The sequence below is a fragment of the Scyliorhinus canicula genome, chromosome 7 (genome assembly GCF_902713615.1).
Source record: "Scyliorhinus canicula chromosome 7, sScyCan1.1, whole genome shotgun sequence".
Taxonomy (NCBI): Eukaryota; Metazoa; Chordata; class Chondrichthyes; order Carcharhiniformes; family Scyliorhinidae; genus Scyliorhinus; species Scyliorhinus canicula.
The window spans coordinates 45,352,933-45,370,705 of NC_052152.1; the positions used below are offsets into that span (position 1 = coordinate 45,352,933).

Sequence of the window (17,773 nt, forward strand, 5' to 3'; positions counted from 1 at the left end):
GGCTCTCAAAAAAACACTCTCCCTCGCTCTCTCACACACACTCTCCCTCGCTCTCACACACACACACTCTCCCTCACTCTCACACACACACACACTCTCCCTCGCTCACACACACACACTCTCCCTCGCTCTCACACACACATTCTCCCTCGCTCTCACACACACTCTCTCCCTCGCTCTCACACACACTCTCCCTCGCTCACACATACTCTCTCTCCCTCGCTCTCACACACACACACTCTCTCCCTTGCTCTCACACACACACACACTCTCCCTCGCTCTCACACACACACTCTCCCTCGCTCTCACACACACACTCTCCCTCCCTCTCACACACACATTCTCCCTCGCTCTCACACACACACTCGCCCTCGCTCTCACACACACACACTCTCCCTCGCTCTCACACACACACACTCTCCCTCTCTCTCACATACACACTCTCTCCCTCGCTCTCACACACACACTCTCCCTCGCTCTCACACACACACACACTCTCCCTCGCTCTCACACACACACATTCTCCCTCGCTCTCACACACACTCTCTCCCTTGCTCTCACACACACTCTCCCTCGCTATCACACACACACACTCCCTCGCTCTCACACACACACTCGCCCTCGCTCTCACACACACACTCTCCCTCGCTCTCACACACACACATTCTCCCTCGCTCACACACACACACTCTCCCTCGCTCTCACACACACACACATTCTCCCTCGCTCACACACACACACTCTCCCTCGCTCTCACACACACACACTCTCCCTCGCTCTCACACACACACATTCTCCCGCTCTCTCACACACACACTCGCCCTCGCTCTCACACACACACTCTCCCTCGCTCTCACACACACACATTCTCCCTCGCTCACACACACACTCTCCCTCTCGCTCTCACACACACACTCTCCCTCGCTCTCACACACCACACTCTCCCCTCGCTCTCACACACACACTCTCCTCCCTCGCTCTCACACATACAGAAACTCTCCCTCGCTCTCACACACACACTCTCCCTCGCTCTCACACACACTCTCCCTCGCTCTCACACACAGACACTCTCCCTCGCTCTCACACACACACTCTCCCTCGCTCACACACACACACACTCTCCCTCGCTCTCACACACACTCTCTCGCTCTCACACACACACACTCTCCCTCGCTCTCAAACACACACACACTCTCCCTCGCTCTCAGACAAACACACATTCTCCCTCGCTCTCACACACACACTCTCCCTCGCTCTCACACACACACACTCTCCCTCGCTCTCACACACACACACTCTCCCTCGCTCTCACACACACACACTCTCCCTCGATCTCACACACACATTCTCCCTCGCTCTCACACACACATTCTCCCTCGCTCTCACACACACACACTCTCCCTCGCTCTCACACACACACTCTCCCTCGCTCTCACACACACGCTCTCCCTCGCTCTCACACACACACACACTCCCTCGCTCTCATACACACACACTCTCCCTCGCTCTCACACACACACATTCTCCCTCACTCTCACACAAATTCTCCCTCACTCTCACATACACACACACAATCTCACACACACGCTCTCCCTCGCTCTCACACACACACACTCTCCCTCGCTCACACACACACACATTCTCCCTCGCTCTCACACACACACTCCCTCTCTCGCTCTCACACACACACACTCTCTCCCTCGTTCTCACACACACACACTCTCACTCGCTCCCACACACTCTCCCTCTCTCTCACACACACTCCCTCTCTCACACACACTCTCCCTCTCTCTCACACACTCTCCCTCACTCTCACACACACTCTCCCTCACTCTCACACACACTCTCCCTCACTCTCACATACACACACACACTCACACACACGCTCTCCCTCGCTCTCACACACACACACTCTCCCTCGCTCACACACACACACATTCTCCCTTGCTCTCACACGCACACACGCTCCCTCGCTCTCACACACACACGCTCTCCCTCGCTCTAACACACACACACTCTCCCTCGCTCTCACACACACTCCCTCGCTCTCACACTCACACTCCCTCGCTCTCAGACACACACGCTCTCCCTCGCTCTCACACACACACTCTCCCTCGCTCTCACACACACATTCTCCCTCGCTCTCACACACACACACACTCTCCCTCGCTCTCACACACACACTCTCCCTCGATCTTTCACACACACACTCTCCCTCGCTCTCACACACACACACTCTCCCTCGCTCTCACACACTCTCCCTCTCTCACACACACTCTCCCTCGCTATCACTCACACTCTCCCTCGCTCTCACGCACACTCTCCCTCTTCACACACACTCTCCCTCGCTCTCACACACACTCTCCCTCGCTCTCACACACACTCTCCCTCGCTCTCACACACACTCACCCTCGCTCTCACACACGCTCTCCCTCGCTCTCACACACACACACTCTCCCTCGCTCTCACACACACATTCTCCCTCGCTCTCACACACACACTCTCCCTCGCTCTCACACACACGCTCTCCCTCGCTCTCACACACACACTCTCCCTCGCTCTCACACACACACACTCTCCCTCGCTCTTTCACACACACACTCTCCCTCGCTCTCACACACACACCCTCTCCCTCGCTCTCACACACTCTCCCTCTCTCACACACACTCTCCCTCGCTCTCACTCACACACTCTCCCTTGCTCTCACGCACACACACTCTCCCTCGCTCTTTCACACACACACTCTCCCTCGCTCTCACACACACACACTCTCCATCGCTCTCACACACTCTCCCTCTCTCACACACACTCTCCCTCGCTCTCACTCACACACTCTCCCTCGCTCTCACGCACACACACTCTCCCTCGCTCTTTCACACACACACTCTCCCTCGCTCTCACACACACACACTCTCCCTCGCTCTCACACACTCTCCCTCTCTCACACACACTCTCCCTCGCTCTCACTCACACTCTCCCTCCCTCTCACGCACACTGTTTTTGTAAATTCACCACTCTGTCTTAGAATTCCCCCTATACCAAAAAGGGCCGATATTCCAAATGGTGAACAGGGATTCTCACTCCCTGACTCCGATGCAGGCTTCTGTGGGTGCTATTCAGGTCAAACTATATTTCCAAGTTATTCCCCGGTATAACCCATACCTTCACCGAAGAATTTTACCTACTTACCCCTTAATAGCATCGATGTCCTGGGTCCTGCGTTATTAGGGAAGTGAAGTAAGCTAATAACCACTTTTTCAGGTTAAGTTATTTTATTATTATACTTTTTTTTTAAAGTTGCAAACACTTTCTTTACAGAAAGGAAAAACGATTAGTGATTCTGGATGCTGCTGGTTTGTTGTAGGGGCCTTCAGACTCTCTCTCTCTCTCTTGTAGTTCTCCTCCCCTTCTCTCCTGTTGCTGTTTCTCTGTTCTCTGTGTTCTGTCCTCCCCATTGCTGCTGGTTTGTTGTAGGGACCTTCAGACTCTCTCTCTCTCTCTTTTAGTTCTCCTCCCCTTCTCTCTTGTTGCTGCTTCTCTCTCTCTCTCTTTTAGTTCTCCTCCCCTTCTCTTCTGTTGCTGTTTCTCTCTCTCTCTTTTAGTTCTCCTCCCCTTCTCTCTTGTTGCTGCTTCTCTCTCTCTCTCTTTTAGTTCTCCTCCCCTTCTCTCCTGTTGCTGTTTCTCTCTCTCTCTTTTAGTTCTCCTCCCCTTCTCTCCTGTTGCTGTTTCTCTGTCTCTCTCTTTTAGTTCTCCTCCCCTTCTCTCCTGTTGCTGTTTCTCTGTCTCTCTCTTTTAGTTCTCCTCCCCTTCTCTCCTGTTGCTGTTTCTCTCTCTCTCTCTTTTAGTTCTCCTCCTCATTCTTGCTGGCGTTGATCTTCGAGCCTTCCACCTCCTTGGGGGGAGCGGAACTCCCCCGGGCCGTGCCCCGGCCGCCAGCTGTTGCTGCTTCGCGTTCTGCTGCTCTCTGTTTCTGCCTCACGCGTGGGGGGAGGGGGAGGAGCGAGGGGAGCCCGCGCTTAGTGCTTTTTGGCGGGAGAGATCGGGACCTCCGATAGGGGATGGGCTACGGGGCTTAAAGGGGCATGGTGGGACACAACCAGGCCAATGGGTCCCCCTCTATTCAGTACATCACAGTGCTTCAACTCAGCACAAAGAAATCTATGCAAACTCTCTTTTTCTTTTTCCCTTTCTCCTGCTGCAGGTTGTAATAACAATTCTGACAGACTGAAATTGACTGCATTTTTGACAGAAGAGCTGGCCACAGTTTCTGCTTTTTTCAGCTGCCACCAACCTCTTGTGGGATCTTTCCCTGCACTCTCCCAGACCAGATATTGGCAGACTTCTATGTTTCAAATGACACATTCTGTATTTTCCAGAACAACACTCTCCCTCTTCACACACACTCTCCCTCGCTCTCACACACACTCTCCCTCGCTCTCACACACACTCTCCCTCGCTCTCACACACACTCTCCCTCGCTCTCACACACACTCTCCCTCGCACTCACACACACTCTCCCTCGCTCTCACACACACACACTCTCCCTCGCTCTCACACACACATTCTTCCTCGCTCTCACATACACACACTCTCCCTCGCTCTCACACACACACTCTCCCTCGCTCTCACACACACACTCCTTCCCTCGCTCTCACACACACACATTCTCCCTCACTCTCACACAAACTCTCCCTCACTCTCACATACACACACACTCTCACACACAGGCTCTCTCTCGCTCACACACACACACTCTCCCTCGCTCTCACACACACACACTCCCTCGCTCTCACACACACACACTCTCCCTCGCTCTCACACACACACTCTCCCTCGCTCTCACACACACACACACTCCCTCGCTCTCACACACACACACACTCCCTTGCTCTCACACACACACTCTCCCTCGCTCTCACACACACACACTCCCTTGCTCTCACACACACACACACTCCCTCGCTCTCACACACACACTCTCCCTCGCTCTCACACACAGGCTCTCCCTCGCTCACACACACACACTCTCCCTCGCTCTCACACACACACACACTCCCTCGCTCTCACACACACACACTCTCCCTCGCTCTCACACACACACTCTCCCTCGCTCTCACACACACACACACTCCCTTGCTCTCACACACACACACACTCCCTCGCTCTGACACACACACTCTCCCTCGCTCTCACACACAGGCTCTCCCTCACTCTCACACACACACTCTCCCTCGCTCTCACACACACACACTCTCCCTCGCTCTCACACACTCTCCCTCTCTCACACACACTCTCCCTCGCTCTCACTCACACTCTCCCTCGCTCTCACGCACCCTCTCCCTCTTCACACACGCTCTCCCTCGCTCTCACACACGCTCTCCTTCGCTCTCACACACACACACTCTCCCTCGCTCTCACACACACATTCTCCCTCGCTCTCACATACACACACTCTCCCTCGCTCTCACACACACACTCTCCCTCGCTCACACACACACACACTCCCTCACTCTCACACACACACACTCTCCCTCGCTCTTTCACTTACACACTCTCCCTCGCTCTCACCCACACACTCTCCCTCGCTCTCACACACTCTCCCTCTCTCACACACACTCTCCCTCGCTCTCACTCACACTCTCCCTCCCTCTCACGCACACTCTCCCTCTTCACACACGCTCTCCCTCGCTCTCACACACGCTCTCCCTCGCTCTCACACACACACACTCTCCCTCGCTCTCACACACACATTCTCCCTCGCTCTCACATACAGACACTCTCCCTCGCTCACACACACACACGCTCTCCCTCGCTCACACACACACACGCTCTCCCTCGCTCTCACACACACACACTCTCCCTCGCTCTCACACACACATTCTCCCTCGCTCTCACATACACACACTCTCCCTCGCTCTCACACACACACTCTCCCTCGCTCTCACACACACACACACTCCCTCGCTCTCACACACACACTCTCCCTCGCTCTCACACACACACATTCTCCCTCACTCTCACACAAACTCTCCCTCACTCTCACATACACACACACTCTCACACACACACTCCCTCGCTCTCACACACACACACTCTCCCTCGCTCTCACACACACACTCCCTCGTTCGCACACACTCTCCCTCTCTCTCACACACTCTCCCTCTCTCTCACACACTCTCCCTCTCTCTCACACACACTCCCTCGCTCTCACACACACACACTCTCCCTCGCTCTCACACCCACACACTCTCCCTCGCTCTTTCACACACACACTCTCCCTCGCTGTCTCACACACACACTCTCCCTCGCTCTCACACACACACACTCTCCCTCGCTCTCACACACATACTCTCCCTCACTCTCACACACACTCCCTCACTCTCACACACACACACTCTCCCTCGCTCTCACACACATACATTCTCCCTCGCTCTCACACACACACATTCTCCCTCGCTCTCACACACACACTCCCTCGCTCTCACACACACACATTCTCCCTCGCTCACACACACACACTCTCCCTCGCTGTCACACACACTCTCCCTCGCTCTCTCACACAAACTCTCCCTCGCTCTCTCACACACACTCCCTCTCCCTCGCTCTCACACACACACACTCTCCCACACACACACACTCTCCCTCGCTCTTTCACACACACACTCCCTCGCTCTCACACACACTCCCTCTCCCTCGCTCTCACACACACACACTCTCCCACACACACACACTCTCCCTCGCTCTTTCACACACACACTCCCTCGCTCTCACACACACACACTCTCCCTCGCTCTCACACACACACTCTCCCACACACACACACTCTCCCTCGCTCTTTCACACACACACTCCCTCGCTCTCACACACACACATTCTCCCTCGCTCACACACACTCTCCATCGCTCTCACACACACACACTCTCCCTCGCTCTCTCTCACACACACTCTGCCTCGCTCTCTCTCACACACACTCCCTCTCTCTCGCACACTGATATGACCATCAATTCACTCGAAGACTCGTAAAGAGTGGTTTTAATCAGCTTACAACTTTGTCTGCCTGTGACCGGTACAATAGTGAAGGCGGTCCCGCAGGTCTGCTGCTCTTCCTATAAGGGGCGGTGCCATGGGCAGAGCACGTACATGCTCCAACATCTCCCCCTGTGGGTGAAGCCACACAGTGGCCCACAGGGTTAATAACATAGTATAACGTAATACAGTATACTGGTGAATTTAACAGTATTTATACATTCACCACACACACACTCTCCCTCTCTCACACACACTCTCCCTCTCTCTCACGCACACTCTCCCTCTCTCACACACACTCTCTCTCGCTCTCACACACACACTCCCTCGCTCTCACACACACTCTCCCTCACTCTCACACACTCTCCCTCACTCTCACACACTCTCCCTCTCTCTCACGCACACTCTCCCTCTCTCTCACACACACTCTCCCTCTCTCTCACGCACACTCTCCCTCTCTCACACACACTCTCCCTCTCTCTCACGCACACTCTCCCTCTCTCTCACGCACACTCTCCCTCTCTCACACACACTCTCCCTCTCTCTCACGCACACTCTCCCTCTCTCACACACACTCTCCCTCTCTCTCACGCACACTCTCCCTCTCTCACACACACACACTCTCCCTCTCTCACACACACTCTCTCTCGCTCTCACACACACACTCCCTCGCTCTCACACACACTCTCCCTCACTCTCACACACACACATTCTCCCTTGCTCTCACACACACACTCTCCCTCGCTCTCACACACACACTCTCCCTCGCTCTCACACACACTCTCCCTCGCTCGCACACAAACTCTCCCTCGCTCTCACAAACACACACACTCTCACACACACTCTCCCTCGCTCTCATACACACTATCCCTCGCTCTCACACACACTCTCCCTCGCTCTCAGACACACTCCCTCTCGCTCTCTCACACACACACACTCCCTCGCTCTCACAGACACTCTCCCTCGCTCTCAGACACACTCCCTCTCGCTCTCTCACACACACACACTCTCCCTCGCTCTCACACACACTCTCCCTCGCTCTCACACACACTCTCCCTCGCTCACACACACACACTCCCCCTCGCTCTCACACACACCTCTCCCTCGCTCTCACACACACACTCTCCCTCTCTCTCACACACACCCTCTCCCTCGCTCTCACACACACACACTCTCCCTCGCTCTCACACACACACACTCTCCCTCGCTCTCACACACACACACTCTCCCTCGCTCACACACACACACTCTCCCTCGCTCTCACACACACACACACTCTCCCTCGCTCTCACACACACACACTCTCCCTCGCTCTCACACACACACTCTCCCTCACTCTCACACACACTCTCCCTCGCTCTCACACACACACTCTCCCTCGCTCTCACACACACACACTCTCCCTCGCTCTCACACACACACACACACTCTCCCTCGCTCTCACACACACACTCTCCCTCGCTCTCACACACACACACTCTCCCTCGCTCTCACACACACACACTCTCCCTCGCTCTCACACACACACACACTCTCCCTCGCTCTCAGACACACTCCCTCTCGCTCTCTCACACACACACACACTCTCCCTCGCTCTCACACACACTCTCCCTCGCTCTCACACACACTCTCCCTCGCTCACACACACACACTCCCTCGCTCTCACACACACTCTCCCTCGCTCTCACACACACACTCTCCCTCACTCTCACACACACACTCTCCCTCGCTCTCACACACACACACTCTCCCTCGCTCTCACACACACACACTCTCCCTCGCTCTCACACACACACACTCTCCCTCGCTTTCACACACACACACTCTCCCTCGCTCACACACACACACTCTCCCTCGCTCTCACACACACACACACTCTCCCTCGCTCTCACACACACACACTCTCCCTCGCTCTCACACACACACTCTCCCTCACTCTCACACACACTCTCCCTCGCTCTCACACACACACACTCTCCCTCGCTCTCACACACACACACTCTCCCTCGCTCTCACACACACACACACTCTCCCTCGATCTCACACACACACTCTCCCTCGATCTCACACACACACTCTCCCTCGCTCTCACACACACACACTCTCCCTCGCTCTCACACACACACACACTCTCCCTCGCTCTCACACACACACTCTCCCTCGCTCTCACACACACACACACTCTCCCTCGCTCTCACACACACACACTCTCCCTCGCTCTCACACACACACTCTCCCTCACTCTCACACACACTCCCTCGCTCTCACACACACACACTCTCCCTCGCTCTCACACACATACATTCTCCCTCGCTCTCACACACACACATTCTCCCTCGCTCTCACACACACACTCCCTTGCTCTCACACACACACATTCTCCCTCCCTCACACACACACACTCTCCCTCGCTCTCACATACACACACTCTCCCTCGCTGTCACACACACTCTCCCTCGCTCTCTCACACAAACTCTCCCTCGCTCTCACACACACTCTCCCTCGCTCTCATACACACTCTTCCCTCGCTCTCACACACACTCTCCCTCGCTCTCAGACACACTCCCTCTCGCTCTCTCACACACACACACTCCCTCTCGCTCTCTCACACACACACTCTCCCTCGCTCTCACACACACTCTCCCTCGCTCTCTCACGCACACACTCTCCCTCGCTCTCACACATACATTCTCCCTTGCTCTCACACACACACATTCTCCCTCGCTCTCACACACACTCCCTCCTGCTCTCACACACACTCTCCCTCGCTCTCACACACGCTCTCCCTCGCTATCACACACACACACTCTCCCTCGCTCGCACACACACTCTCCCTCGCTCTCACACACACTCTCCCTCGCTCTCACACACACTCTCCCTCGCTCTCACATACACACACTCTCCCTCGCTCACACACACTCTCCCTCGCTCTCACATACACACACTCTCCCTCGCTCTCACACACACCCTCTCGCTCTCACACACACTCTCCCTCTCTCTCACACACACTCCCTCTCGCTCTCTCACACACACTCCCTCTCTCTCACACACACTCTCCCTCTGGCTCACACACTCTCCCTCTGGCTCACACACACTCTCCCTCTGGCTCACACACACTCTCCCTCTGGCTCACACACACTCTCCCTCTGGCTCTCACACACACTCGCCCTCGCTGTCACACACACACTCTCCCTCTGGCTCACACACACTCGCCCTCTGGCTCACACACACTCTCCCTCTGGCTCACATACACTCTCCCTTTGGCTCACACACACTCTCCCTCTGGCTCACACACACTCTCCCTTTGGCTCACACACACTCTCCCTCTGGCTCACACACACTCTCCCTCTGGCTCACACACCCTCTCCCTCTGGCTCACACACACTCCCCCTCTGGCTCACACACACTCTCCCTCTCTCTCTCACACACTCTCCCTCTCTCTCTCACACACTCTCCCTCTCTCTCTCACACACTCTCCCTCTCTCTCTCACACACTCTCCCTCTCTCTCACACACATTCTCCCTCTCTCTCACACACTCTCCCTTTCTCTCTCACACACTCTCCCTCTCTCTCACACACTCTCCCTCTCTAGCACACACACTCCCTCTCTCACACACACCCTCCCTCTCTCCCTCACACACTCTCCCTCTCTCTCACACACTCTCCCTCTCACACACTCTCCCTCTCTCACACACACTCTCCTTCTCTAGCACACACACTCCTTCTCTCTCTCTCACACACTCTCCCTCTCTCACACACACTCTCCCTCTCTCTCACACACACTCTCCCTCTCTCACACACACTCCCTCTCTCGCACACACTCTCCCACTCTCTCTCACACACTCTCTCTCACACACACTCTCTCTCTCTCACACACACTCTCTCTCTCACACACATACTCCCTCTCTCTCACACACACTCGCCCTCTCTCTAGCACACTCTCCCTCTCTCTCTCTCACACACACTCTCCCTCTCTCTCACACACACCCTCCCCCTCTCTCTCACACACACTCTCCTTCTCTCTCACACACACTCTCCTTCTCTCTCACACACACTCTCCCTCTCTCTCACACACACACTCTCCCTCTCTCTCAGACACACTCTCCCTCTCTCTCACACACACTCTCTCTCTCTCACACACACTCTCTCCCTCTCTCTCACACACACTCCCTCTGGCTCACACACAGTCTCTCTCTCTCTCTCTCTCACTCTCCCGCTTTCTCATAGGTACACAATGGCCCTCCCCAGATCCACCACGTCAGGGCCATGATGGTTGAGACCATCCAAACCTATCCGAGGGTCACTGCCCCAACAGTGAACTGCCTACGAACACCTCCTCTACCATACCCCTCCTCCCCCATTCTCCACCAGGGACCCCTGTACTAGGCCCCCCCCCCCCCCCCCGAGGGAGCCCTGTCATATGGGAACCCCTCGATTGGGAGACCCCCCACAAGGACACTCTGCCTAAAGGAACCTATCTTTGTGTCAACAGCAAATTTAGCTACAGTACATTCAGACCCGTCACCCAAATCATTAATATAAATTATAAATAGCTGAGGCCCCAGCACTGATCCCTGTGGCACTTCACTTATCATATCATCCCAACCGGAGAATTACCCATTTATCCCTTCTGTTTCCTGTTAGCTAGCCGATCCTCTATCCATGCTAACATATTACCCCCGACACCATCAGCTCTTATTTTTCATAGTAATCTTCGATGTGGCAGCTTGTCAAGTGCCACCTGTAAATCTAATTCCAGAACATTGGTACCACACACTGGGCTAGTACACGGTCAGTTGGCATTCTTGCGGCGGGCGGGGTGGAAGAATCCAGCCCTCCATCTTTGTCATCTTGCACCCATGTCTCTGTAATATCATACAGATTTAATTTATATTTCCGCTATCAATTCATCTGTTTCATTACGAATACTGCTTGCATTCAGATAGTTTTGTAACCGCTAGCATTATCTGATTGTACATTCTTAGCTTTGTACATTCTGTCCCTTCCTGTCACTCTCTGATCATCATTTCCCTTCTTCCTGCCTTGCTCTTTTGCCTTGTCTTCTCCTTTTAAATTATCTCACATTCCCAAACTTGATCCTTCGCATCCTGTAATTTAAAGCCCTCTTTAAGACAGAGATAGTTAGGTTCTTGATTAATAAGGGTATCCGGGGTTACGGGGAGATGGCAGGAGAATGGGGATGAGAAACATATCAGCCATGATCAAAGCCAGAGCAGACTCGATGGGCCGAATATCTACTATTACTACCATATTTTATGGTCTTATGGTTTACTGACCTTGTTATATGACTTGGTAGAATGCTGGTGCTAGCACGGTTCAGCTGAAGACCATCCCAATGGTACAGCTTCCACTTTCCCCAGTACTGGTACCAGTGCCCATGAATGGAAACGCAATTCTCCCACACCAATCTGTGAGTCATGCACTTAACTCTCAAAACCGATTAGCCTACATCAATTTTTTCCTGTAATATATTCCACTAGCAAAAATTGGATTTATCTGAAGGCAGCTGTACTTTTGTGTCTGCAATTGCTGCCAAGAATCACGGATGAGCAGACAACAACCTGCCCCATTTCCATTCCCCTGGTGAAAATGGTGGATACCAAATTCGAGATTTCCAGAAACGAGGCTCCAGTGACATTTTGGCTATACTGGAGGCTCTCTATGTCTTTTTTTAAATTTAGAGTACCCAATTCTTTTTTTTTTCCAATTAAGGGGCAATTTAGCGTGGCCAATTCACCTATCCTGCACATCTTTTGGGGTTGTGGGGATGAGACCCACGCAGACACGGGGAGAATGTGCAAACTCCACACAGGCAATGACCCAGGGCCGGGATTGAACCCGGTACCTCTGCGCCGTGAGGCAGCAGTGCTAACCACTGCGCCACCATGCCGCCCAGGCTCTCTCTGTCCTTACGAGAATTCAGGCCGAGAGCATTTATTTCAAATCTCTCTGGTCATGTATTCAAGCGGTTTTAGCATTGCTAACATTGGCTCCAGCATATTTTGTTTAATCACAATCCTTAATTCTGAATTACAGATTCGCATATGGATATTGTGCATAGGAACCTCGTTGATATTTGGCCCCATATTGGGAAAGACGTGGCGACTGTACAAAGTCTTTATTCAGCGTGTCCCGGAGAAGAGAGTGGTAAGCCAACAAGTGAACCTTCATGGCCTTTGCTTCACACAACCTCTCCCTACTTTCCTGAAATTTTTCAAACTCAATTGGGACTTGCGTGTCAAAATGACCACAATGGCAGACGGTCTTGTGTTTCTAATGCAGTATAAAGGTAGCGCCATCAATTTTGTCTAAAATATTAATGGCTAAAATGATTTGTTCATTAGTAATAGGAAAGTTGAATAACTTGACTATTAAATAAGCACCAGTTATGATTAATATTTGAACAATTGTGGTCTGTATTATTTACTGATCTGTCAAGGACAGAAGATATAGAAAAAAACAATACAGCACAAAAACAGGCCCTTCGGCCCTCCAAGTCTGTACCGATCATGATACCACCTTTGGCCAAAACCCTCAGCACCTCCTAGTGCCGTATCCCTCTATACCCATCCTATCCATGTGTTTGTTGAGATGCCTTTTGAACGCCGTTAATGTATCTGCCACCACAACCTCCCCTGGCAGTGCATTACAGGCACTCACCACCCACTGTGTACAAAAACCTGCCTCGCACATCTCTAAACTTTGCCCCACGGACCTTAAACCTATGCACCCTAGTGACTGACCCCTCCTCCCTGGGAAAGAGCACCTTCCCATCCATTTTACCCATGCCCCTCTAATCTTGTAGACCCCTATCAGGTAGCCCCTCAACCTCCGTCGTTCTAATGTAAACAGTCCGAGTCTATTCAGCTCTCCACATAGCTAACTCCCTCCATATCAGGCAACATCCTGGTAAACCTCCTCTGCACCATTTCCAAAGCCTCCACATCCATCTGGTGGTGTGGTGACCAGAATTGTGCGCAGTATTCCAAGTGCAGCCTTACCATGGTTCTATACAACTGTAGCACGACTTGCCAGTTTTTATACTCGATGCCATATATATAGCCCTTGCTTGAAAACATATTCATGACCCCTTTGAGAGTTCAGCATGCATATAAAAATAAACAAGAATTTTATAAGTAAGACAAACTTCTGAGGCATAAGACATAGTCAATGTTTTTGCATTATTTGTGTAGCTATTCTCCCTCCCCGCCTGAGTTTCGTTCCTTTTGAATTTTCATCTTCTTTTCCTTCCTTCCTTTCAGATGGGTGGTCTCCAACAGCTCAAGGCTTCATTTTGTGGTTGAGGATATGGGTACAAATGTGGCCTTCAGTGAGTTCCTTCCCAATTTCCTCACCAGTCACTCATTCTTCTCCTCACTTACACCATTAACTCTGTCTCTTCCCCTTTTGAACTATCTGCACAATGCTTATATACTGCTGTCCTCCCCATGGGCAGGGGGCCAAAGATTCTCTTACTTTTGGCCCATTACACACTGAAACCTCTCCAGTCCAGTAACTTACTGCTCAGAAACACCAGGGGCGGGATTCTTCCGTAATCGGCGGGGCAGGCGTGAACCACTCCGGCTTCAGGCCGCCACAAAGGTGCGGAGGTCAGGGGCTAGGCCCACCCCGCCGGTAAGGACTCCAATTTACGCCGGCGGGACGGGCGGGACTTCGGCCCATTGCGGGCCGGAGAATTCGGGCAGCCCCGGGGCCCATTGAGTCGCGCCTCGCGCCATTCTCCGAGGCGGGCGGCGCGACTCACGCTGGGCCGATTTTTGGGGGGCCGGAGAATTTGGACGACGGCAGGGGCAGGATTCACACCGACTCCCGGCAATGGTCGGAGAATCCCGCCCCAGTTATCCAGACATTTTTTGAACAGACCTGACGTCAATTCAGTACAGTACATTTGGAAGCGGAAACATGTTACAGTGTTTAGATAAGTAAAATAATTTTTATTACTGCTTTATAATTACTGTCTTTTTAAATATTTGTTCATGAAGTGTGGGTGTAACTGGTTCGGACAGCATTTATTGCCTGTCCCGAGTAACCCTTGAGAAGGTGGTGGTGAGCTGCCTTCTTGAATCACTGCAGTCCCTATGGTGCAGGTACACACACCGTGCTGTTAGGGAGGCTGTTACAGGATTTTGACCCACCAACTACAAAGGAACGGCAACATATTTCCAAGAGAGGATGGTGTATGGCTTGGAATCTCCAAGTGGTGTCTGCTGCCCTTCTAGATGTGGATTTGGAAGGTGTTGACTGAGGAGACTTGGTCAGTTCATGTAATGCATCTTGTAGATGGTACAAACTGCTGCCACTGTACATCAGCGATGGAGGGAATAAATGTTTGTGGAAAAGCTGCCAATCAAGCAGGCTGTTTTGTCCTGGATGGTGTTGAGCTTCTTGAATGATATTGGAGCTGCACTCATCCAGGCAATCGGGCGTATTCCATCAAACTCCTGACTTGTGCCATGTAGATAATGAACAGGCCTTTGAGGGTCAAGATGTGAGTTACTCACCACCGGGTACCTAGCTTCTGACCTGCTCTCGCATCCTTATTTATATGGCAAGTCCAGTTCAGGTTCTGGTCAATGGTAACCCCCAAGATGTTGATAGTGGGGGGGTATTTAGCGATGGTAATGCCATTAAATGTCATGGGGCGATACACATGTATGTCTGCAGTGTTTTCCAGTTCACACACTTGTGGTTAGGCATTCTACAGCACTCTATAATCCAGAAAAGTCTGAAATCAAGAAATCACTTGGTCTCAAACGTTCCACCTGGAGAAGTTACAATGGGCTGAATTTTCCCGTCCCCCAGCCGCAGGATTCTCCCTCCGTTTGTCAGTGGGATTTGACATTGTAACCACCCCACACAGCTGGAAAATCCACGTGCCATGCCGGTGGGAAAAGTGAATCGCAGTGATCGGAGAATGCTGGCCAATGTATTTGTTTCACTCACAAGTTTTGTTTGTGTTCATCGATGTCATGGGGAACGATTTTGCGCCCGCGTTAGTCGTCCGTGAGGACGGCAGCACGAACGCAAAATATTGCGAGAGTCGGGTAACGTGATTCTCGCTGGCGAAATCCGTTTCCTGATTTTCCTTGCCCCTCACCAATGATGTAATGAGGTTCCCGCCCACAAGGGCAAGAACCTTATTGTAGTACATTTTAATACAAATACAAATATTTAGAGAGCCCCCCTCCTCCGCCACATGATCCTCTCCCACTGAATAATCATACCTAGCCAATATGACATCAGGTCAGTGAGTCTAAAACAGCTATTTGTAAACACGAATCAGTCGAGCAGGTCCACTCGGGAGCGTAAAGGTAAGTATAGCCCCAGGGGGAGAGGGACATACCCTGGCAGTACCCCAGCACAGGTTGGCACTTCCAAACAGACAGTGCCGACCTGTGCTGGAGGCAGTGCCGGAATGGGCCCTATCTGTGTGTGTGTGTGTGTGTGGGAGGGCTGATGCCTGTGAGGGGAGAGACTGCCCGCAAGATTTCAGTGCTGGAGAGGGAGGAGGCTGGGGAGAAGGAGGTAGGGTGCCCCGTGATTACAGCCTTGGGAGGGGGGGGGGGGGGAGGTTGCACCTGAGTCTGATGCTTGATGGTGGTGGGGGTGGGGGGGGGGGAGGATCCACGATGTTGGTGTTTTAGGGAGGTCCCCCCAACAATTGTGAGGGGGGATCCTCCATGTCTGTGGGAGAGGGTGATGGGGGGGGGGGGGGGGGGGGGCGGGAGCGGTTTACACTCTCTGCTGATCGGGGCACCCTTTGAAGGTGGCGCCCGATCTCTGTGGAGCCAGCACCAGGCCCCGACCTGCCAGACTGATGACATAAACCCCGCCCACTCAGTTTTTTTTCTCCGAGTGCTTGAAAATCTGGACTAGAAAGTCGGCTGTGCAGCTGGAGAGCTAGACACTGGTTTTCAGTCAGAGCCTGACACTTATTGGAAAAAAAGGAAGGTTTGCACCCATGAATTAGGATCTGTCACAGGTTCATGATTAGTATTGACTATTTCTGTCAGCAAAACATGGTGGAGATAATTAATTCAAATTTAAGGGGTGTGATTTTGAAAATCAAATTGATATGAAATGAAAACCTCCCCCCTTCTTCAGTTTACTGCATTTTTTTAAATTTTGAGATGACAAAACCAAAGATTTAAGATGCAAGCAATCAGGAGACTGTTTTATTATTCATTACTCTTTATTAAAATAAATTTTAGAGTACCCAATTCATTTTTTCCAATTAAGGGCTAATTTAGTGTGACCAATCCACCTGCCTGGCATATCTTTGGGGTGTGGCAGTGAAACCCACGCAGACACGGGGAGAATGTGCAAACTCTACACGGACAGTGACCCAGAGCCGGGATCGAACCTGGAACCTCAGCACCGTGAGGCAGCTGTGCTAACCACTGCGCCACCATGCTGCCCTCTTCTTCATTACTCTTGCTCACAAACTTATATTTGAAAAGCAAATCCACTACAATATTTACCTCAGTAAACCGACAAGGCGGGATTCTCCATTCCTGAGACTAAGTGTTGATGTCGGGCACAGGATTCATGGAGTTCCACGACAGTAAAACTGACACCACACCTGGATCAATTCACCGACCGTTAAGGGGCTAGCTCCAGCGCCACATGGAACACAACCGATTCCAATGAGAAATGGTGCCGGATTCGCCAGATTCGGGATTGACACTCAGGAGGCTGACAAGCT

The 17,773-nt window shown here is 52.5% G+C and overlaps 1 protein-coding gene across 1 annotated transcript in view; it reads left to right on the top strand.

Moving 5' to 3' along the window:
- The window catches only part of gpr156 (G protein-coupled receptor 156), a 115,719-nt gene that overhangs the window by 61,015 nt on the left and 36,931 nt on the right, over positions 1 to 17,773 (top strand). The window contains exon 5 of the mRNA XM_038801910.1: positions 13,084 to 13,194. Coding sequence (XP_038657838.1) covers positions 13,084 to 13,194 — 111 coding nt within the window. The remainder of the gene's footprint in view (positions 1 to 13,083; positions 13,195 to 17,773) is intronic.